The sequence below is a fragment of the Anser cygnoides genome, chromosome Z (assembly GCF_040182565.1).
Source record: "Anser cygnoides isolate HZ-2024a breed goose chromosome Z, Taihu_goose_T2T_genome, whole genome shotgun sequence".
Taxonomy (NCBI): Eukaryota; Metazoa; Chordata; class Aves; order Anseriformes; family Anatidae; genus Anser; species Anser cygnoides.
The window spans coordinates 13,743,603-13,768,050 of record NC_089912.1 but is presented as its reverse complement, the minus strand read 5'-3'; the positions used below and the strand labels follow the sequence as shown (position 1 = coordinate 13,768,050).

At 38.5% G+C, this 24,448-nt stretch overlaps 2 protein-coding genes across 2 annotated transcripts in view; one reads left to right on the top strand and one right to left on the bottom strand.

Annotated features, from left to right (window-relative positions):
* The window catches only part of IFT74 (intraflagellar transport 74), a 38,833-nt gene extending 34,117 nt beyond the window's left edge, over positions 1-4,716 (bottom strand). Inside the window, exons 1-8 of the mRNA XM_066988168.1 lie at positions 4,568-4,716; positions 4,104-4,244; positions 3,516-3,651; positions 2,955-3,003; positions 2,028-2,126; positions 1,811-1,871; positions 1,319-1,378; positions 216-277 (exon numbers count right to left, since the gene is read on the bottom strand). Of these exons, the coding sequence (XP_066844269.1) occupies positions 216-277; positions 1,319-1,378; positions 1,811-1,871; positions 2,028-2,126; positions 2,955-3,003; positions 3,516-3,651; positions 4,104-4,220 (584 nt within the window). The 5' untranslated portion in view covers positions 4,221-4,244; positions 4,568-4,716. The remainder of the gene's footprint in view (positions 1-215; positions 278-1,318; positions 1,379-1,810; positions 1,872-2,027; positions 2,127-2,954; positions 3,004-3,515; positions 3,652-4,103; positions 4,245-4,567) is intronic.
* A 99-nt stretch (positions 4,717-4,815) lies between these two features.
* Positions 4,816-22,685, top strand: PLAA (phospholipase A2 activating protein). Its single transcript, XM_013193371.3, has 14 exons — positions 4,816-5,051; positions 6,221-6,414; positions 8,260-8,360; positions 8,444-8,564; positions 8,889-9,056; positions 10,090-10,225; positions 10,741-10,910; positions 11,880-12,037; positions 13,031-13,250; positions 15,349-15,417; positions 16,917-16,988; positions 18,171-18,272; positions 20,321-20,485; positions 21,967-22,685. The coding sequence occupies exons 1-14, from the start codon at positions 4,900-4,902 to the stop codon at positions 22,530-22,532; spliced, it is 2,394 nt and encodes a 797-aa protein (XP_013048825.2). The 5' UTR covers positions 4,816-4,899; the 3' UTR covers positions 22,533-22,685.
* Positions 22,686-24,448: the final 1,763 nt, after the last annotated feature.

Below are 24,448 nucleotides of genomic sequence, written 5' to 3'. Positions count from 1 at the left end.
AAATGGTAAGTATCTCCACAGCAGTTGCTCAGAATAGTTTAAAGCCAGGGATCCAGCTCCATCCTGATACTGGTATAGGATCTTGAAATTGTTTGGGGATGTCCCTTGTTGTATGGATTGTACTGTTAACAATTTCTTAATTAGATAATCTCAATTTTACCAAGTTCAGGTATGATTTTAACAGCTTTTGAGAAGCATATACTTTATGTACTCACGCTTGTCTTTCTGTGAAAATTTTATCCACACTCTGAGCGTCTCGGTCATTCTGAACCTTTAACTTTAAAAAAAAAAAAGTATTTTGATATAATATATAATAAAAAAAATACTTATACACAAGTGCAAAGTTTGCTTTAAGGGAGCAAGAAGCTGCTCAGAATGCAGTACAGAAAGGAGGAGCAGATGTCTCCTACTCCAGAGATTTTCCCAGGCTGTACTGAAGAAACAGCTTATAAAATTGCAGTCTTCCACTGGAAACCAAAAGAAGTAAGAAGACATCTCTCTCTGTGTTTGAAAAAGAAATGCTATCAAGTTTGTAACAAATCAGTTCAATTAGTATTACTATCTATTAGCAAATATTGCTTAAGCCTACAGACAGAATGCAAATATAATACTTTAAAGAGAATTCTTTATCATGCGGACGATGTGACTTTATTTTTCAATGAAATGTGGAGAAAAATAAATGGCCAAAAAATACTCAGGTGTTTTTTCAAGCTACCAAAATAACCTTTTCTAAGACTAGCTGCTTTTGCTAAAGGACAAAGTGATCACAAGAAATGGAAAGTGCTTAATACCTGTATAGCCTTAATACTTGCATAAAAACTCTATCTTGGAAAATAAAGAAAATTAAAGAACACAGCTGATTGATTTTGTGGTTGTCCACGTTTCAGACCTAGTTCATATTTATTATGCTGGAGGCATTTAAAAGGCAGAAGGCAAAAGAGAAGTAAATAAATTTCCAGAGGATCAGGCAGCTTTAAAGGCAGTGCAGTCCAGTGAACTTGCCTTTCATAAGACTAGCATTCTATGCTTCTTAGTCAAATAAATAATTTATTTTAACACTTGAAATTTGAGTTGGGAACACAGCCTTCTCAAATCTAAAACACAGAAGCACTGTCATGTGGTTTTTGAAGACAATGCTTCAGATAGCTGTCTCACTACAAACAAAGAACACCGTCAAGTAGTATGGCCAATTTAACTGGAAAAAAATGTGTAAGTTTTAAATTAGTGCTTTGCTTTTTTATACATGTCATGTTCAAAGTACCAAAATGTAATATACACCATTTCATTGTTCAAATGTAGCAAGCATCCTAATTCTTACCATATTGTAATCATGAATCACTTCCGCCACGTCTGTATTGGTGTTAAGTATATCCACAACCTGAAATGAGACAGAATTCCAACCTGTTGGCACTCTCCTTTTTTTTTTTTTTTTTGTAATTATACATACAGAGAAAAGGAGCAACTTGCAAAACGCTCATGAAAACACCACAGGTATCTATTATTGTCAAAAATGTGATTTGGGAATCTGAATAGATTACACACAGTTTTCAGAAGTAATTCTCATTATATGTAGGTGTACAAACCCACAAATAATACGCAGCAGTAATTTCTTAAATGCAACTGCTTCTCCTAACTTTCTTGTTTTGCTTAGTTCCCATTTTTCTCTTTCCCAGTAACTGAATAAACACAGTACTAACCAGTAAACTTTTAAACAGGAACATCAATAAAAAAGATGTTGAAGTTAAGCAAAAACAGCACGAAGCAAAGGAGAAAAGGGAGTGTTCAGTATCAGAAGCTGATAGCAGCATACCATGTTGTAGTCTGCTAGCTGACCTTGAAATTCTTTGATTTCACCAGCTAAAGCCTCTGCCCTAAATACAAAACAAGAAGCCAAACTTAAGACAGGAAGCATCATATAATAAAAATGAACTAATGAGAAAAAAAAAATATTTAATGATTCCTTGAAGCCTAGAACAAAGTCTTGTGACTGAGAAAGTTAACCTTGTATTAGCTACGGCACAGCTCACCTTTTTTCATATGACAAGTAGACAGATTTCTCTTGCTTGTACATTTCTACTTCTTCCTGCAGCTTGTTAATTTCTGTTGTGAGTTCATTTGTTTTGCTCCTGCAAAAAATAAACAAAAGAGTTACTCAAACTTAAATATACACCTAAAACACAGATAAAACAGAAACAGCATTTTACTCTAAGTGATGTGCAATCAGTATCTCTTTTTCACACAGTACCATATTTCTAACCAACTATTTCTTAGAAAAGCTAGAGAAAAGAGGGGAAAAAATAAAGTGGTTCTATCAGATAAAATTGTAGCAATTATTAGAAAACCTGGATGTGAAATAAAATGTTTTAATTATTTTTTTGTTCCTTCTGGTGAAAGAGACATGAATCCTTCTCAGATGGACCGGAAAAAAATATCATCCACAATCTGTGGAAGGATGCTGTATCATCCCTGTATAGAACAACATCTTTTAGGATTGATTATTCAATACTGCAATATGGCCAGCTGACAAAGGAGCAGACGTCTTTGTCATTGCCATCTGAATGCATAATTCAAGTAAACCACCTGAAGCATACACTAAAAAAGTACTTAGTTTGAGATGCTACTTCTTACAATTGGAGCTATGAGACCTATTACAGGTGGAAGTTCAAAATCACTGATGCTTCTGGAACTAATGCTGTGGGAGCGCATTTAACTTAACAAGCCTAATAACAAAACTTCAAAGAAATCTTGTACTTGGACATAAGCATAAAATTCCTGTTCTCCTACAAGCTCCCTGTAAAATGACCTTCTTATGTGTAATAACAGACCAGATTTCATTAACAGAGAACACCACTCATCCCATGTTATTATTAAGCATAGCTCTACCTCTACCTTTATGCCAGAAAGGGAACAGAGCATGAAGCCTTCCAAAGTTTGAATGTATTTTCAAGACATACCTCAGCAGTCCAAGATAATACGTTTTATCCATTATCTGTCTCTGAGGACCTGACAAAGGAGAGCATGACGACAGTTCATTAGAAAGCAACACATTCTGATTAACTGTAAATTAGGAAAACAACATGCAGATTGTACAAGCAGAGACAATAGATTTTACTTTGTTAAAACAAATGAAGGCAGAAATTCATTGTGGACTGTCGTGAAAACACACAACTTTTTTTAGCTGTATGAATATTTACGATGCAACAAAGTATTTTAATTATTCTGTGGTTCTGGAAGAAGATACAGTGTATCCTGTTGTATTCTAATCTATTCTAATGATTTTTAAATAGACGTAAAAATCATATAGCAAGCTTAGGCATAGAAAAGCCTTTGTCTTCTCTAACGGCCAAAAGCAAAGGAGGGAGGATGCATTAATCTTCCATTCCTTTCTCTTACTCTTTGTAGTCATAGCTATGCACCCTGCAATTTACACAACTATGAACAGTTTTCCTTTAAACCATAAATATTTCTCCAGAACTTTTTCAGACACTTTGATAGCTATTTTCAACAAAAAATACCTTTCATTCCAGTTTTCATTCCACTTAATCCTTGCTGTGTCACTGGGCGGTCTGCAACTTTAATCTGAGATGACAAGATTCCGCTAGCAGTCGCAGAACCACCACGAGAACCAGGTCTTGATGTACTAGGAGGCATCTAGAACACAGACAGACAGACAGACACACACACACACACAAACCAAAAATCCCAATGCTGAATTATGATTTTTTTATCCTTATGTAATTGCCAAAGCTTGAATCACTCTCTAAACTCTTAATGTGAGAAACTTTTAGATTTACACCTGTTCAGGTAAACAAAGCTTCAGAGAAATGTCTGCTGTAGAAAGGTACAAGATTACCTCTTGAGGTAAAAGATTACTGTGTACCTTGTTCACTGTATGTGACATTATCAAGATCTCCCAGGTGAAGTCTTGATGGAAGAATTCCCTCACCTCTTTCAGCCAAAATCACAAAGTAAAACTCTCTATGACTGAAAATCTTTCAACTTTTCCTGAGAAAATCTCTCTCTAGTCATGGTACTGAAAAAGTACAAAAACCTGAATAACAATTAAAGATACCAAAGTTGATGTTCAACTTTTTTTAACATACCCCTGTTCCTATCCTGGCTGCTGATGGAGTCCGTGCTGAAGAGGCTGGCCTTGCTGTCAGCCCCATTCCTGCTCTTGAAGAGGGCCGAGCTATGGGAGGTCTGTGACCACTGGCCATATTTGTTTCCTTTTGAATCCCTCCCTGGAAAGAAGGAAAACAGGAGAGAAGGATAACAGTCCTTTCACGTGGAAAGATGGCTTGAAGCGACCAGAGGCCAACTCGTTAGAGATTAATTCTCCCCCCTTCCAATGGCTGACACTGATCTCTAATGCCCCTTCCACCTGAACCACAGCACGGGTCCATGAGGGGTTGATGTGGAGCTCCCCAGGGCAGCGCCCTGACGGGGTAGCACGCAGGCACAGCGGTCCCCGCAGCGCTCCGTTCACTACCCCTCGGTTTATCAACCCGTTACCCCTCGGGACACCCCTTGTTTCAGCTGCCTCCCTTCCCTGGGTGAACACCACCTTGTGGGACGCCTTGGTCACGGCCGGGCCCCTCGCACCCGCTGGCCCCAGCCCCCTCAGCGGCCCGCCGACACCGCCATGTCGCGCACCGCCACGGGTATCCCAGCAACACCGCTTACGCCCCTCAAACTACAACTCCCATAATGCCTCGGGACGGCGGCGCGGCCTCCTGCACCCTCCACGCGCCGCTTTGCCTGCTGGGACTTAGAGTCTCGGCTCCTCCCCGCCGCCGGCACATCGGGCGGCTCCTCTTCCGGCGCGGAGCGCGGCGCGTTCCGGTAGCGGCGGCGGGCAGGGAGCTGCTGCGTCAGGGCCTCCGCCGGCCTCCGGCCATGGCGGGCGACGCCGGCGGCGTCTACCGGCTGCGCTGCTCGCTGCCAGGCCACCAGCAGGACGTGCGCGGCCTCGCCCGAGGCCTCTTCCCCGACGGCGGCTTCGTCTCCGTGTCCCGGGACCGCACCGCGCGGCTCTGGGCTCCCGACGGGTGAGCTGCCTTCCCCCGAAGGGCCCGGTGATGGGAAAGCGTTAGCCATTAGTAAATTAGCCACAGCATCGGCAATGGGCTCGCCGTACGGGGGGTTTGGGGTTAAGCAAGCTGCGGTGTGTTGTTTTCGTTATTAAGTTTCATAGGAAGGTGTCGCCTTGTTCTCTGTGCCTTCAGCAGAGAAAATGTTTTAAAATTTACAAGAATATCATGATTTCCCTACGTTCCCCAAGTATTACAGTACAAAATATGAATAGCAGTGTTCTATAATACAGTTTTTGACGAAAACAAAAACAATACCTTTAATATAAGTAGCATTTTTTTCCAGTGAGTGTGCTCACTGTTGAGGCTGGGTCATGACAAAAAAGTAAAGGTGCTGCTTGAATCAGACATAATTATTAATTTTTAAATCTCTGCAGTGCTCATGAGTATAGATTTTGTAAGCAGTAAACTTTCTTTGTTTATGTGCCCTGATATTTTGCATTGTGCTGGAGTAACATGTTTGAGCTTTGGGACAGCAAAAGATCTCACAAATGCAAGCTGCAGCTACTTGTGATTAAATTCTGATTAAATTCCTTCCTGTACCTAAAGACGGCAAAGGACTCTATCGAGGAGTGACAAGGCAAGGGGTAACAGCTTTAAACTGAAAGAGGGTAGGTTTAGACTAGATATAATGAAGAAATTCTTCACCATAGGGGTGGTGAGGCACCAGAACACCCAGAGAAGCTGTGGATGCCCCATCCCTGGAGGTGTTCAACACCAGGTTGGGTTGGGCTTTGGGCTACCTGGTCTGGTGGGAGGTGTCCCTGCCCATGGCAGGGGTTTGAAACTGGGTGATCTTTAAGGTCCCTTCCAACCCAAACTGGTCTGTGGTTCTGTGAAATTGGGCACAGTGTTTGCAACTGAGCAGTAAACGACAAAACTAAGCTATACCAGGATTCTGTGAGTGGGAAAAAAAAATACGTGGAGAGCTTTAAATACTGCTTACTGGTCTGGAATGCTGGAGTGTAGTTTTTCTCCAAGTTTTCTTCCTAGGTCATCCATAGTAAGCACACTGCAAGGATAGTTACTAATTCAAGAGCTGGAATATAAAATGCCCGTTGTAGTTCAGTGCTTCAAATAAGTACTGTTTCTGTCGTGACTCTCAACTGATTATTGCATATGTTTAGTCTTAACAGGGGTTTTACTGAAATGCACTGTATGCGTGGCCACTCAAATTTTGTATCTTGTGTGTGCATCATACCTCCAAGTGACCTCTATCCTCGTGGGCTGATTGCAACTGGTGGCAATGATCATAATATTTGCATTTTCACAGTTGACAACACAGCTCCTCTTTATGTCCTTAAGGGTCATAAGAACGCAGGTATGTAGTAGTTTTTTTTTGAGTTTATTGTATAAACGTTAATGTAATTTATTAGACAAGAAATCAAGTTATAAAACTCAATTTTAATTTCTTTGATACTTAATGTACCTAACTTTTTGATTATGGCCTCTGTAAAATAGCTTCTTTATAATTTCATTTCGCACAGTGACAGCTTGTCACAATGACTTCTGAGTTAACACTGATCAGTGTTTGAGCATTTGCTGCATAAGTGATCACATGGCAATTCACAGAATGGTGGCCCTTTTGCCAAGGGTTGAAGCAGTTAAATTCATCTTCCGTGTATTTTTACATCTAACTTCATAGAAATAGAAAAAGCGAGCTTCCTAAATAAACAAATGTTCACTGCCCATTTTTGTTACCTAGATAGGGATCTAATATAAAGTGGTACTTTAAATATGTGGTGAAGTCTAAAAGGTCATTGCAGAAACTTCATTTCTTTAGTCAGGTCAGTGCAGCGTGTGACATATTAAACCGATAACTTTTCTGGAGCCATAAAATGTTGAGCAATTTTCATATTAGCATGCTAAGTTTATTTTTTCGTGATCTGATCTAGTATTTAAAAGACCTTTGAACAGCCTCATCTTGTAATTATGGGATGTCAGAATTCTTCATTTCAAGACTTGAAGGTTTTGGGTCTCTTTTACTATGTTAAAGAAGGGCTCTCAAGACCAGTTTGAAAATAACATGGATTGCTACGCAGCACCAAAAATTTCTGTCTTTGCATTATAAGCCTCTTGGTCTGCTCTGAGAAACAGATAAAATGATGCCAGAATAATGTCAGTGTGTCAGAAGGTATAGAATAATTTACAGTGTATAAAAGGAAACCTAGGATGATTGAGTAGATAAAAGAACATTTGGCATGTTCCATCCAGAGGTGCAAAAAAGGATGAGGCACTATATGAGGTATGTTATGGATTCCATTACAAAAAAGTATTTGTAGCAATTCTTACAGTAATGCCAAACATTAAAAAATGGAAAATCAGATTAATTGTAAAATATGTTTTAGAAGTGGGAAAACTAGTACCTGAGTAACAATTCATAGCAGCAGAATACTATCCAGTTCCCACTGTGGAATCACAGAGTAAAGAAACAAAAGGCCGTGCTTTCGTTTATGAATTTTCAGATGGACAGTGCATTCTGTTTATGGCTTATATAGTTTTGTATACTTTGTATAGTTTTGTCATTGTTGCTACTTTGTATAGTTTTGTTGCTACTTTGTATAGTTTTGTTGCTACTTTGTATAGTTTTGTTGCTACTTTGTATAGTTTCTGTTGTGCTTTATTAGCACTATGCCTTTTCAGTTTTGTAGCTGTGTATTAGTGGAGCATTTGCAAATTATATCCATGTTAAATAAATCTTTGAATGTTAGTACAATTTCTCGGTGGTATTATTTTGCCATCCAAGAAGAGTGAAGTATTTTTGGTATGAAGTCTTGTTTTGTGAGGACATAACCCAATAATGTTGATGAAATCTTGACTTTGTAATCTTAAATCTAAATCTTTGTATTAATAATTTTTCTTGACTATCTGTGCTGCTTGTCAACATATTTTAGCTTGAGAAGAGATCAGGTACTGAAAGAAATTATAAAATATGAATGGTAAAAAGATTTGCAAGTTCCTCATCTGAAGTGAGGAGATTCTTAAGTGGTTCCTTTCTAGTTTGCTGTACATCTACACTTCTACTTAATTTTTCCCTGAACTCCTCAACACTAGATATGCTTTTAATACCAAGCAGAAGTCCTTAAATAATTAATTTAAAATTGCTAGCATAAGATTTGCTACAGTGCAAGAAACGTGTCATTGTTGATCTGAACATTTATTCCAGTTTGCAGCCTTTCATCTGGAAAATTTGGCACATTGTTAAGTGGATCATGGGATACAACAGCCAAAGTCTGGTTGCATGACAGATGTATGATGACATTACAGGTATGAAGTTCTTCTGCATGAATATAAAATACATACTGACTTTTACAAGTCTAGCAATATTGTTGTCCTTTTTTTTTTTTCAGGGTCACACAGCTGCAATATGGGCAGTAAAAATACTGCCTGAACAGGGATTAATGTTGACCGGTTCAGCTGACAAAACAATAAAGCTGTGGAAGGCAGGCAGATGTGAAAGAACATTCACTGGTAAATATTGTTGCAATTAGTAGTTTCATCAAGATCATGTGCTCTATTAAAAACAGTAAAAAAAAATAAATCAGAAACCACGAAGCCTTATATAAATTGAACAAGTTCTAGGCAGAATTTCTAAAGTATCTCAAGTTGCCTGGAAATCACATCCCTTCTATAAGGATTATATTTTTTTCCACAGGATATTGAGCAATGAATTGCTTTTTTTTTTTGAGTGCTTCCATAATGAAAATTGGTTACCAGGATATAGATGTGTAAAATGGTATACTGCTGGTAATGGAAAGAAAAGCTGCATTAAAAGTTTTCCTTTCTTTTACAAAGGACATGAAGATTGTGTGAGAGGTTTAGCCATTCTCAGTGAAATGGAATTCCTTTCCTGTGCTAATGATGCTAGTGTTCGAAGATGGCAGATCTCTGGCGAGTGTCTGCAGGTGTATTATGGGCATACAAATTATATATACAGCATATCTGTTTTCCCTCATTGTAAAGGTAAGTTTTTTTTTTTTTGAGATTTAGCCCGTATAGTTGCAAAATAAAATGGCAGATGAGGCATTCAGTAGTTCAGTGGAGCTGCCGTAACCAAAGAACTCGGGTAGCATTTCATTCACTTTTTTTTCTTTTTTCTTTTGTGTAAGTAATAAGAAATTTTTGTGATTGACAGAAAATCATGTATCTGGCAGAATTGCTCTTTGAGGTGAGATGAAAGGTCCTAGATTAAACCTAATTATAAAGCTCAAGTGAAACTTTGGCAAACAAATGGACAAAACTACCATCTGGGTTGCCACTTGTATTTCAGCACTGTTTCAGACTGTTAAAATGGTATGCGTGGCTTAGCAGTTTGAAGTAATACAAACTTCAATACTTGCACAGAAAGTTTTCAAAGTAGCTTATAAATAGTTTAGTTCAGCGATTTTCTTTATATGGCTTATGCCTTTGTTTTTAGAGCTAGAGGTTTGGAGGTTCAGACTAACTTGCAGATGGTTGCAGAAGAAATTCTAAGTCAGTGACCTTTGTGTGGTGTGTGTGTGTACAAATGGACTCGCACATTTGTTCGGAGGGTAAAGTGGATGTATGGTATGGAAAAGGTATGATGTGTACATCATAAATCTCTTCTGCCTTGAAACCCCTCATAGAGGAGATGCCTGAAGTTAGGGGTCTGCTTTTGAGAATGCTTTATGCATGTTTCCTGAACTGTGGTACTCTGGAAGCGCAGTGTTAAGACAAAACAGTGATAGTTCCCAAGTTCTTTGTTTAAACTATTTGAAGGAGGAGGTAGTCTTTTGTCACAAACGATTTCGTTCCCTGTCTGGCTGCTCAGTCTGCAATTTATGCACTTTTTTTTTTGAGAAGATAGCTCTGTAGTGGCATTCTTTTAGCTCTCTTCTTGTGATTGAGAGAAGTATTAAATTGTAGAAAAGTTCTTTTGCTATTTTAATTTTTAGATACCGAGTTGTAAAAAGGCATCTAGTATCACATTACACGAAAATATGCTTTAAAAGCTTTTTTATGTTTTCCTTTGCAGATTTTGTAACTACTGGAGAGGACAGATCTCTTAGAATATGGAAACGAGGGGAATGTGCTCAAACAATCAGACTCCCAGCTCAGTCTGTGTGGTGCTGCTGTGTGTTGGATAATGGTGACATTGTAGTTGGTGCAAGGTATCCAGGTTTTATTCTCAGTACATTTTCAAATCTAAATTTGCAAAACTCTTGGTGAAATTTTATGCATCACTTTGATTTTCATTTCTGATTATATTTGAAAATAGAGTCATGAAAGTGTGTGTGGGGATTAAATTTAAGTATGTGCTATAATTCAGCCAAAAAGTCGTTCTTTTGGTATTGAATTACGCAGTTAAAGAGTAAGTTCTTTGGTAATGTGGTGAACTATGAGTAGACTGAGAATAGACTTACAGATACTGTATCAAGAACACATTTGATAGGCGTATCCTAATTTGACTTTAAAGCTGTACTACAGATTGTGTTTCAAGTTACCCATGTAAGTCTTCCTATGGGCTTTTTTTAGCATGAGGGCAAATTCTTTTTATAAAAAAAAAGGAGAGGGTTGTTAGAAGTAATGGTGGTTTCTCATGACATGGAAGTCACTATTAGAATGTATGTAATCATTTTGACATTTAAAATAATATTTCTCTTTGAATGTTTTTGTCTCTGTTCAGTGATGGATTTGTAAGGGTGTTTACAGAGTCTTTGGAAAGAACAGCAAGTGCTGAGGAGATTCAAGCTTTTGAAAATGAACTTTCCCAAGCATCCATTGACCCTAAAACTGGTGATTTAGGGGATATTAATGCTGAAGACCTTCCTGGAAAAGAACATCTTAAGGAACCTGGTAAGTTATGTTACCTCTGTTATGTTAGAGTTGCCTCTGGATCTTAGTTCTGAGGTACCAAAACTTTCCGTAAGTTCGGGGGAGGGGGGGGGTTTGACCATGTTTAATAGAGTTACTAAAGAAAACAGCTCAATTTTGCTCTGCTTTCTTTCATCTCCTCTTCTGGAGGCAAGACTGTAGTTTAAATATTTAGGTGTGTGTGTCTGTATGTATACATCCTAACATATACATGTGTGTTTTCTAGACTAAAGTGGCTAAAATACTTCTCTTACAAAATAACTTAGGAAAACCTCAGTTACAGGACACTGCAGTGTATTCAAGATGTTTTGGATCTATTATGCCAGCTGTGTCAATAATAAGAGACAGTCATGTACTTTGCAAAAGGACTAGAATTTTTTTCCTAAGGAAAATTAGACAAATACTCTGCTTTGGCTTTCAACTTGAAAAACAGTTTGTCTTGATCAACGCAGTTTACAGTTTCCAGGTACTCAGGAGGTTACTGAGGATACAGTTGGAAGCATTGGTAGTTAGGATTACTCTTAAATACACAAATATTTTTCCCCAGGTGAAGTAACCAGTGAACTAACCTCACCCCTTGGCTCTGATTAGCAAGTGGTATAAATCTTACAATTGTATGAAGCTTCCCATCTTGTTAGACCACGGGAGAGTATCACCTTTCTTGATTGTCACCTCCCTGGGAAAATGGTGAACTTTTGAAATACTTAAGGACTGTTTTCACAACTTAGTCTGGTGGCATATACCATTACTATAACCGTAAAATGCTATCCTCAGAATTTCCACTATTTTTGTTGCAACATGTAGTATGTAGTTTTCTGCACTGTGACCTCAAATCTTGGTGAACTATCTTTTCGTTCTTAAATTTGATTGCTATTTAAGACATTCTTTTTCTCTCCTAAAGTAAATCATACTCTTAAATTTCTTAAAACTGTTAAATATTCCTGTCTGCAGGAACAAGAGATGGACAGACACGGCTCATTAAAGACAATGGGAAAGTTGAAGCATATCAGTGGAGTGTTAGTGAAGGAAGATGGATAAAGATTGGTGATGTCGTTGGTTCTTCTGGAGCCACGCAACAAACATCTGGAAAGGTTTTATTTGAAGGAAAGGTATACACAACCTTTAATAGGCTTTACTCCTTTCAAAGTTAAATGCTTAATTTCACATTTAAAAAAAAATAAATCCCGGTCTTTACTTAGCTAAAATGTAAATTAGGAAACAGGGATTTGTTGATATTCTTTTGTCCGTCTTTGATCTATTAAAACTGAGAGGTAGAATTATAAATATTTTCTGTTTTACCTTTGAAATGCATATTGTAAAACCAGCAAGCCAGCAGAGACAAATTACGTTGCAGAAAGGTCAACTGCCAGCTATTAAAGAAAGAGTCAAGATCTCTAGTATTTATTGCTAATACATTGTAAAGTTAGTTGTAACTGCCTTTCCAAAGGGAGAGAACCCTACAATGTACAATGAGAGGTGTGAGGGTCACCTGAAATATTAGGTACCAGGCTTCATGTGTCCCTTTTCTTTTGTCTTTTGAGTGTAAAGACAGATAGTCCAAAAAGTAAACGTTTCCTTTAGTGACGTGTACACAGAAAAATCTGTCTTGTGCCACCACTTAAAAAATGCCTTTCAGAGACTCATTTTCTCTTGTATGCTTTAAAGAAGCCTTAGGACTTGGTTCTTTTTTAGTAGTAGAAATGTGCTTTCTGGCCTGAAGTTTTTTTGAGGCATCTGACTACCCTGTACCTCTGTAGGCAGCCGCAGCTGACCATGAGTGTTACCTGATGCATTCTGTTACTTTGTAATATATCTATACATATCTATATATAATATATATAATATATCTATACATAAATTGTCATGATCTATTGTTCTAGCCTGCTTTTCTTGAGATACAAAATTCTGGAAAGTGTAAGGTACAGCTTCAGTGGTTTTTATTTGCAAACTCTGTAGGAGACTGTTGTTGATACAGTCTGCAAGTAGCATTATTAAAGTTTTCAGGCTTAGCCCTGGGTCATTATTAGTCTGCATGTGGTACATCTCTATGCCAAATGTGCTGACAAATTTCTCATTTGTTCTTGTTTTTATTCTACTTAAAGGAGTATGATTATGTTTTCACTATTGATGTAAACGAAAATGGACCTTCCTACAAACTGCCATATAACATAACTGATGATCCTTGGCTGACTGCATACAACTTCCTGCAAAAGAATGATCTAAATCCAATGTTTCTGGATCAGGTGGCCAAGTTTATTACGGACAACACTAAGGGACAAACACCATTGAATACAAATACACAATTTTCAGATCCCTTTACAGGTAAAAATTTAAACTTTGTGGTTCACAACTAAAAAGTTAAGTAACAAAGGGATAAACATGTGTACAAACGTGTTATATTATGCACTGAGTTTCCCTGTAAGTATATTTCTTCACAAGGGTGGGAAATGAACCTGGCAGAATGGCTTAGAGTATTTTGTATTTTGTATTTAGAGTATTTTGTACACTGTAGTGCAACTTGAAACCTATTATTGAGTGCTTGACTAGCAGCTTGGGTCACTTCACAAGCAGACTTCAAGTCATAGAATGGCTGAGGTTGGAAAGCCACCTTCTGGAGGTCACCTGGTCTAACCCCCAAGCTCACGCAGGGCCACCTGGAGTCAGTTGTCCAGGTGACTACTCAGTACCTCCAGCATGGGAGAGTCCACAGCTTCTCTGGGCAACCTCTTTCAGTGCTCAGTTACCTGAACAATGAGGAAGTATTTCCTGACGTTCAGACAGAACCTCCTGTGTTTCATTTCATGCCCATTGCCCCTTGTTCTGTCAGTGGGCACCACTGAAAAGAGACCAACTTTGTCTTCTTTGCACCCTCTCTCCAGCTATTAATATACATTGCTAAGACTCCACCTGAGCCTCTTCCAGGCTGAACAGTTCCAGCTCTCAAATCTTTCCTCATAAGAGAGATGTTTCAGCCATGATTCCCTTCATCGTATTTGTGGCCCTTTGTTATACTCTCCGTTATGTCCATGTCTCTCTTATAGCAGGGAGCCCAGAACTGGACACAACACTTCGAACGTGGCCTTCTCAGTGCTGAGTAGAAGGGGGAAGAATTACCTGCCTCCTCCTGCTGGTAGTACTTTGCCTAATGCAGCCTGGGATACCATTAGCCTTCTTTGTGGCATGGTCAGATCACAGGCTCATGTTTGACTTGGTGTCCGTTTTCTGCCAGCCTGTTTTCAGTAGTCCCTAGCACATGTTGGTGCATGGTGGTTGTTCCTCCCCAGGTACAGGACTTCTTCTTGTCAAACTTAAGAGGTTTCTGTTAGCCCATGTATCCAGACTGTCCAGATCTCTCTGGATGGTAAGATAGCCCCATGGACAATCAGCCAATCCGCCCATTTTTGTGTCATGTACAAACTTGCTGAGGATATGCTCCACCACATCATCCAGATCATTAATGAAGATGTGAAACAGGATCGGATCCAGTACTGGCACTTGGGGTACACTGCTAGTTACTGGTTACCAGCTAGATGTCCTGCCACTGAGTACCAACCTCTGGGCCCATCTATTCAGCCAGTTTTCAGTCCAACTCAGTCTGATTATCCAGACTTCAGTGTCCCAGTTCCTCAACTTCACCTTCCTGTATAGGACTTTCATGTCCTCAAATCATGGAGGGCATGGCACAGATAGATGTGACAAAAATGCAAAAACTGGTCAACTCTGTGAGATATTTGTCAGATCAAATCTTTCAACAAAATGCTAATCAAGCTGGTTGTATTTTTCAGCCTAGGCTTAATTTTCTAATGTAAGAAAATCCAACCTTTTATACTAGGGTAACAGGTAGCCAGATGCTGCTAAGGCAATGAAAGAAATACAAAAATTTAACTAGACAAAGGATGAAACTGAGTGAAATACATAAATGACCCTTTTTCAAAGAGTGATTGAGAACTGTAAAAAGTTAATTACTCACCAGTAGAAATGTGCTAATTGATTACATCCTGTCCATTGTATTACAAAATAAACCACATTGCAACCAGTCTTACAAAGTTGAAGGTAGGAACAAAGCGTGAAAATAATTCTAGACCTTACTCCTGCATTGAACTACAAATGAGAATACAGGCCGTTAAGTCAGGTTCAAATGTATCTCATGGAACTGCAGTTGTATAAACTTAGCATATACCTTTGATTTGTCTGTGTCCAAATGCATAGTGGTTATATCCTAGAAAACAAAGTTTGGGCCCTGAAATTATTAGGAAGGATTTGTTCAGTGTTGGCAGAACTGTATGTGGAGAGGATTAAATTTGTCATAACGCCACAATAAGACATGAGACATACTTGATGTTTTTGGCTTCATTTTTGAGTTGCATCTGTCTGAAAATTTTAGTACTTTAGTAACATCAAGCTGTGTATGTTTCACCAGGTGCTGGACGTTATGTTCCAGGCTCTTCATCTGGATCAAGTACGGTACCCGGGGCAGATCCATTTACAGGTAGTGTAAAATTCATACTCCATATTGAAATTTGTCTTGCCAGCATTTAAGGTATGTTACTGTGTTCAGTTGCAGTGTGTTCGGCTCCAGAGCCCTGTTTGTTGCAGTGCTCCATTTGGGGCAGCTGTGTGGGACAGACTGGTTAGGTGGTCTCTACTGCTGTGGAAAATGTCAAAGCCTGTCCAGACCTGTTTAGTAGAGGAGAGAGCTCTCTGCTTGTCTGATCTGCCTCATGTCACTCTGTCCTTTACAGTAGAGGACTAAGTTCTTAAACCTTATGTTTTGTCATCTGTTATATGTGTAACCAGCTTGGGATTGGTTATTTTCATAGAATTAGTTTTCTTTTTATCCTATTATTCTTTTTATCTTATGTGGTTGTTATTGGTACCTTCCGTACTAAATTTCAGATTCCAACCCTTCTTGGCATAGCTAGTTTAAAGCCCTTCTCATAGTGAAGAGCTTGTTTACAAAGACATCCCATCTTTCTTAATAGTTTTTGCTCCTTGGAGAGGGTCCTGTAGTCATAGACTTGCCCTTGGGGCTCTTCAGCCACTTGATACTCTCCAGGTTTTTCATGGCATTATAATTGATGCCTGGGTGGAAGAGTAGCAGGGGTAAAAGTTTGAAGACCTGGCAAGCTGTGGCAGTCTCTCTGTGACTTTCTGGATCCTGGTTCCTAGCAAACAACAAACCTCTCAAGATAACAGGTCACATCAGTAGATAGGTGCCTCCATACCCTGCAGGAGGAGGCCACCTACCGCTGCTTGCCTTTCCCCTTTCTGCAGATGCTAGGTGCAGTATCAGCTGGCTCTGATCTCAGACTGATCACCTCTGATCTCAAACACCCTCTTGGGTGTTTGTCCTCAACACTGCCAGGGCACAGTGTCTGCTCTGCAGGTGCAAATCTACATATGGAGCCTTCCTGGTGATGCCAAAAGCCACAGTATTACCCATCTTGACAGTCTTTTTCCATACCTCTTCTACTATGATCTCCAGCTGTCTTCTCCCTTGCATTGTGTGACTCAGGCTCTGGTGTCTACAGATACAAAGACCTTGCCAGTCTCCTCTGAACTGATGGTTCACAGCCTTGTCACCTGTCCCTGCAGCTCCTTCACCTGAGGACTCAGCACCACATCCAAAGCCCAGCTCCTTCAGGAGGTGCTAACAGTACCCCAGGCAGAGGGAAAGGCCAGGCCTGGGCAGCAGCACCCTCTGCCTGCACCAAGGGTTTTGGCACCAGTGGTGCCAGGGAGCATGACAGAATGTCTCTCAGCAGTGGGTCACTTAGCTTGTGAGTGCTGCCACTGCCACCAGCACCACCCTCACACATGCATTTAGATAAAATCCTTAAATTTCAGGAAGAGTTGAAGGACTTCTTTTTAATTATTTTAGAGCAAAATAACACCCTTAGTAGTGATATTTCAAAACTAGTGGCTGAAAGTAGGTATGTTAGCTCTTTACCAATGGTGGTGTTTAAAAAGTCTAACCCCCCCATTTAGGTGCTGGGCGCTATGTTCCTGGTTCCGCATCAAATGCAGTAGCTCCAATGGGTGGGATTGATCCATATACAGGTAAGAAATGAGGCCTGCTTTATAAAAAGCATCACTGATCTTTTTGTTTTTTTTTTTCTTTTGACATGAATTCTATGCTGTTGCAAATTTATATTTAATTAAGCGTAATGATTGAAACCACTTATATTTTAGAAATTACTGAGAAAATAGGGGGAGCAAAGCCTTTTACATGTAGGAATCAGAATATCCTGAGTCAGAAGGACCCACAGGGATCATCGTATCCACCTCCCATCTCATCCAAAAATAAAACCATGTGTCTGAGAGCGTTGTCCAAATGCTTCTTGAGCTCCAGCAGCTTGGTGCCGTGCCCACTGCCCTGGGGAGCCTGTCCCAGTGCCCGACTACCCTCTGGGTGCAGAACCTTTCCCTAACACCCAGCCTGGCCCTCCCCTGCCCCAGCTCCATGCCGTTCCCTCGGGTCCTGTCGCTGTCCCCAGAGAGCAGAGCTCAGCGCCTGCCCCTCCTCTCCCCTTGTGAGGGAGCTGCAGACTCAGTCTCCTTGTCTCTCTAAGCTGAAAGCAAGTGACTCCAGAGGTCCTCGTGCATCTTCCCCTCCAATACCCTTCACCATCGTTGTTACTCTCCTTTGGACACCCTCTAATGGTTTTATGTCCTTCTTATACTGTAGCACCATGAGCTTTAGCATGTATGATAGTAACCTGTTTTCTTGAGTTGATTTCTGGTGTGCCAGTAGTTACCGTTGTTGATCAAAGAAATTAATATATGCAGTTTAAATGGAAATTACATAGTATAGGCTACCAATTCACCTGTTATTCTAGAAAATCATAAATTAAAGCTTTTTATTATTTCTCTAAAGAGATGTTAGGATACTATTGTATGTGACATAACTTGGTCATATCTGCAGAACTAAATCTTTTCCTATTTATTATGAAAATGAAAAGGGGCGTAAGAAGTATTCTAATTTTAGAACACTTTCATATCTTAATTGCAGTGTCAATTCCGATGACTGTATTACGTTTCACTGTAATTCAGAAATCATGTAATAATTCACACTTGTATAATAGACTTCTACATGGGGGATGAACAATTTGTGGAGGCATTACTCTAGGTTTAGGAAAGCCAGTCTGAGTAATGGACAACTGGAAAGACTTACTGGTAGGGTATTGTTCTATGTCAAACACTTTGATATGCTGTTGAACTTCTTATATTTCCTTTATGTAGGAATGGGCGCTTACCAATCCGCTGCAGCAAAAGCTGAAAATATTTATTTCCCGAAGAAAGATGCTGTCACCTTTGATCAGGCCAATCCTACACAGATATTGGGTCAGTATTTTAATTTCAAGGATGGCTTTTTCATTTTTGTTTGAAGTGACTTAATTTTTGATCTTTTCAAAAAGCTAAATTATTTCCCATAGCTTTCCTACTCATTCTCAGTTTTGACCTTTTAAAATTACATTATTACATTAATTACTTTAATGATTTGAAGGCTTAGGAATACAATTAATTTTCAGAAGAACTCGTATCTAATGCAGAATATAATTTCTTTTCCCCCCTTAGCTTATGTCTGCTGTTCCATGTTTTGTTTACCAAGCTGGTACATTTGAACACTGAGCATTTTTTTCCGAGCTTCTGGATATGTGCGTCATATGCAGTCCGTTTCTGGTTTTGCACATGAAAGTTTCAGTTCACGAGGTTGCCGTACAGTGTAATCTAAGCTGCATTGAAGTGAAGCATTCTGCAGTTTCACAGGTTCAGATGGTCTCTTCTATATTTAAGCAGAACATTCAGCATTACAGAAAAAGAAAATAGTGTATAATATTTAGTAATACTACACACTTTTGATGAATGTTGCTGTTGCCTTCTATTTCTCCCTCTTTCCATCTTTATTGCTATTCCACAGTCTCTTCTGTACTTCCCATAGCTATTCCACAGAATCTGTACCATTTGTCTTCAGTTTGTTTCACTGTGATTCTGTGGAGTGCTTTAGTATGGTTATGTATACCAGTTTGTGTTCACAGTGCAGAAAAATACAGTACCTGCCGTGAATCTCCACATTAAAATTCTTTTACTCAATTTTTTTTCATTTCTTCCTTCCTTCCCTCCCCTTTGTATACAGAACTTGAAAATGTTATAGGTAGTCTGATGAGGAAACTTAAGAACTTCTGCTTTTTAGAAAACATATACCTTCACCTTTATCCAACTTCTTGAAGAGGACAGGCTGCTGAGCTTTTTTCTATTGTTCTACATCTTGTTCAGGATTCATTTTCTATTTAAAAGTATTGGTCAGTCTTCAGTTGGCCATGCCCTCTTTCCCTGAATTCTTTATGGTGGGCTGGTATTTGCTTGTTCAGGGAGGTAAGAGATTCACCAACTTGATTTTTTTTATGAGGTTGTCACTAATAACTATATCTAGCCTCCTCCTAGTTTTGCTTACATTTTGCAGTAAAACTTTGTCCAGAACTTAATAAGAAGGAGAACTTCAAGAACGGTCGACTTTCATATTCTGTTGCAGCAAAGCAACGACTTTTATTTAATCCCCAAAACATACTTCAATTGTTTCTTTCTGTCCGGCGTTCTTCAGGGATAATTAAATATAGGCCTAATGTGTCTATTTTTTAGGCTTGAAATCTGACAACTACTTTTACTGAGTTTCCTGCAGTCCTGTAACAGTGCATGGTTAAATACATTCGTAAATATAGCTGGACAGGGCTAGATTTAATAGCTGTATGTTTTTTTTCATAACGGACAGACAGTTCACTTTTGTGCATGCTTTAAAACTCATTACCTAAAGGTGTACTAATGTAATGCTGCCTGCTGGCATGCTTATTGACATGGCCCTCATCAGTTCTGGAAGAACCACGATTGCCAGGTGCTCAATGCTGTACATTATAATACCACTTCCAAGACTTGGATTTTAAGTTAGATTGAAGTTTGAATACATGACAAGGTGCAATCATATTTTGCGTATGGCACTTAAGCAAATGAAACTACAGATACTGATCATACTATACTGATACATCTGTTTCAATAGTTTGTTTCTACTCCCTAATAGTAAAGAGGAATCACATTTCAGTTTTGACAACTATTGGTCTTAGGATTCTTTTCTGCGTCTGTGCCTACACATGGGCTAAGATGCGAATATTGAATCGTTATGCTTCAATATTGAAGAAGCTTTATAGCATCTGTTGTGATGATTAAACTTAAAATTAGAAACATGATGAAACGGAGAGAAGTAATGTTTCCTTAAAGATATATAAACAATCTTAATAGTTGTAACTTCTTTTTAAAGTGTTTTGTAGTGCAGTATTTTATTGAAGATCTGGATTTAAGTTGTAATGTCAGAAAACTGTACCTTTCTATTGGTCTTACAGGCAAACTAAAGGAACTTAATGGTACTGCAACTGAAGAACAAAAGCTTACAGAAGATGACTTGATCATGCTAGAAAAGTTATTGTCTGCAACATGTAATACCTCTGCAGAAATGCCTACAGCACAACAACTTCAAACATTATGGAGAGCAGTTAACTGGCCAGAAGGTAGACACATGAAATTATTTTTTTATATTGTTCTCTCATGGGTACTTCAACATGAACCAGAACACTGTTGCTGGCTGTTACAGTCTGTGTCATAGAGTCTATAACCCAAACAGAACCCAGAAGAGGACATACAGATACTAACAGAACTCAGAATTGGTAGTTAGCAGTCAATTTGCTGTTGTTGGCACAACAGTAAAGATAAGAGACACCTGATGTAAACATCGGTTGCAGTTATTTCATTAGTAGGATCTTCCTCAAGACAGAGCTGTGAAACTTGTTAGGAAATACAGCAAAGAAGTGTAAAGTTGGAGTCCTAACTTGCTATCAAATGAGAGATTAAATTACAGAGATAAGTTACAGGAAAAAAAAATCTCAAATTTATATCTTGTTTAGTATGGTGGAAGTTACTGAAGTTAGTTTATGTGGTCTGGATTATTGAAATAACATTTTTTGATGAATGCAAGTGGAGGCGATTTAATTTGATTTAATAACTTAACATTATCAGTACTGATGGACCAGTTGGAAAGACTATTTTGTTTGTAAATGTACATTCTGGAAAAACAGAATACGTTGCATGTTCAGATAGCTAAATATGCAGTTTAAAATGAACTGCTTTCTTAAAATTATGGTTAAAAGTTTATTAACAGGAAGAATACTGTTTTTATTAAAAATTGCTGTTCATCAGATAACATTACTTAAGCTATATTCTGTAGAGCTGGGAACTGGTGGTGGCTAATGTCTTCATATCAGACTATATTGTACAAAGTCTTAATTCTCAACATGCTTCATATCTGCAGGAAAAACTGCTCAATGGGTAGCTCAGCAGGTTCAGCTTCCTTGCTGTTTGTAAGCTTGGGATACTGGTGGTAGACTTGAAGAGCCAAATATATTTGAAATTCAGGGAAGTTGAGAGGAACTACTGAACAAACTATAAATTTGGATTCCTTAATGATACCCAGCTGATCAGTTGAGAATATCTTTTATTTTTCTTCTAAATTATGTCTAAAAGCTGAAGATAGCCTAAAAGCATCATTTTCCTGCAGGCAGTTCTGTAGTTACACTAAACTGTAAGATACGGAGCGAGGACAAATTGATACGCTGCCTGTACAGGAGTGTTCAGTAACTGAGAAGTTTTCAGAAACTACTTTGGATTAGTTACTATGCGTATTTTGTGTTCAGTGCTTGCCTTCAGTGTTAGCGATTAGCTTTTAGGAAGAATTTCTAAGACTTGTTTGAAAAGAACTGTGTCAATCTGAAGGAGCATATTTTTTTCTGTCATTAATGGAAGTATTAGTATGGGTTTGTCAGTGCTGTCTTTTATGATTTTTTGATAATTTGTGATATATCTGACTTTCTGCATGAAACTGTTACTGTCTGTTCTGAAAGCTAGGGATTTAAGAGTATCTCCAACAGAAATAAACTCACCAGCATGTTTGCACATAATGCAATTCTAATACTAAAACACTTTTTTTGTTTCTTAGATATTGTCTTTCCAGCCCTAGACATTCTTAGATTGTCTGTCAGGCATCCCACTGTGAATGCGAACTTCTGTGGTGAAAAGGATCATGTGCAATTTATCCACCTTCTCCTCAAATTTCTGAACCCTAAAGGAAAGCAAGCAAACCAGCTGTTGGCACTTAGAGCTCTTTGCAATTGCTTTGTCAACCAGGCAGGCCAGAAGCTTTTGATGGAACAAAGGGATGAAATAATGACACAAGCAATAGAAGTGAAGTCAGGCAATAATAAGAATATCCACATTGCACTTGCCACACTGACGTTGAACTATGCTGTATGTTTACATAAAGTCAACAACATTGAGGGCAAAGCTCAATGTTTATCAGTAATCAACACAGTTATGGAAGTTGTTCAAGATCTTGAAGCTGTTTTTAGACTGCTTGTGGCTCTGGGGACGCTAATCAGTGATGATACAAATGCTGTGCAATTAGCTAAGTCTCTTGGAGTTGACTCCCAAATAAAAAAATATGCCTCTGTATCAGAACCGGCTAAAGTAAAGGAATGCTGTAGGTTTGTTCTTAATCTGCTGTAATTGTTTTAATTAGCACTTGGGAAATACAGTGTATACAGAAGAAAAGATGCTTTTGTTCATATTTTGTGACAGAATATAACTGAGAAAATACTGTGGATGACTTAAACTTGATTTGTTGTGAGTTACAGAGCAAATAAAACTTTTTACACTGTTTTTCATTTGACTGCTTTTCTGAAGTCTGCAGTGCACAGGATCTTTGCAGGAAGCCCTTCTGTTGTAGCTCAGATTGAAATAGATCTGCAAGTGCTTAAAGGTCATCTAGATGGAAATCTAGGAAATGGCTGTGATCCAGTGATACCGTCTCACCTGCACCCTAGCCAAGTTTCCCCATTTCAGTGTAAGGACTGTTTCTTGACCATGGTGTTTGGCAGCAGAGAAGGAGCCCTGAGAGCTGTTAAGTTCAATGGTGCTCTTAATCACTTTATTAGTTATCTCTGGCTGTATTAACTCTGGTCAAATATGCTAGTAAGGAAGTGGCATTCATGTAATTTTCCATCAGCTTTTTTCTACTTCCTTATAAAACCTAATATGGCTCTTCCTGTATCTTTTTTTTAAACCTAGAAATAGGTGGCTTTTTGAGGGGTAGAACATTGACCTGATGTATAGACAGTGCTTCAGTGATAAGTGAATATCTTGTTTGCAAAATTTCCTAAACCTGTACAAGTCTTTTACATGACTTCAGCTTTTAATGCACAGGAACATCTTATTAGTATAGCAACAGTCTTATTTTAAAGTATGGCAGAATATATTTAGATAATAAAAAATGGGTTACATTGAGAGTGGGAGGGGAAACTTAGGTGTAGAGAACAGACAACTGCAGAAACTAGAAATGTGAAATTAAATTTTATGAAGTAGCTTTAACACAATACCTGTGGTGAATTTGAAAAGGGGAAATATTTTACGGGTCTTCCAGCAGATCTAAGATGTTCACTTCAAAAAGGGGATATTATTTTTTACTAGTCATTCCAACTCTTATCTGCTTAAAATTTAGTAAGATTACTAGTGACAATTTCTGTTTTCTTATGCATATTTTTGTGCCTGAATGATTGAAAAACTGCTTATGTTACACGTTTGTTTAGGGTTAAGATAAAGCTAGGATGGTCAATGTTCCGCATGTCTTCTAACAAAAAAAAAAGTCTTAAGTTGCATTTTTAGTTAGACTAATGGATGGGAAACATGGAAAAATGGATAAGTTTATCTGGCATATGAGCTCTTCATCACAATACTTGTCTGCCTCAGCTGTGCCAGACATGAAAGGTATTGTGACCAAGAGCTTTTTTTTCCTCAATCTCCACTAAAGTATGTGAATTAGTATGTTACTTCCAGCAAACCTTGTTTGCCAGATCTATATATATACATACACAGCTCCGTAGTTGCACTCTTCTGTCATTACAGTTCTGATGGATTTTCAGATACGTATCCTCGTCAACAGCCTTGATCATGGCCTTAACCACCATTTTTCATGTTTGATCCATTGTGGGCTCAAGCGTGAGGCACTCCATGACATTATTCAGGACTTACAGTGAAATAGAAATAATAGAAAAACAAACAAAAAAAAAACAAAAAACCATGACCTTCCTAGGAAACTATCCTAAGAAACTATCTTCAGGAAATATTTCTGTGAAATGATGTGCCTGTCTGTTGAATTTTGGTTGCCTAGTATACAATTGTTCTTGAAACTAGTTTTGACATAACGTGTGCTCTTTAACTGTGTTTGTACTTGTGCTATTCTAAGAAACCTATACTCATCTAACTTTTTGGTTCTGTTATTGTGGGATTACTCTGTTACTGATTAACTCTGCGTGAAAATTGTCATGAATTTCCCAGACCAAAAATGATGTTTATGTAAATAAACAAACTCTGGCAACTTCAGCAATTGGTATATTAAAAGATGATACAAAATGCACTTAGATTTA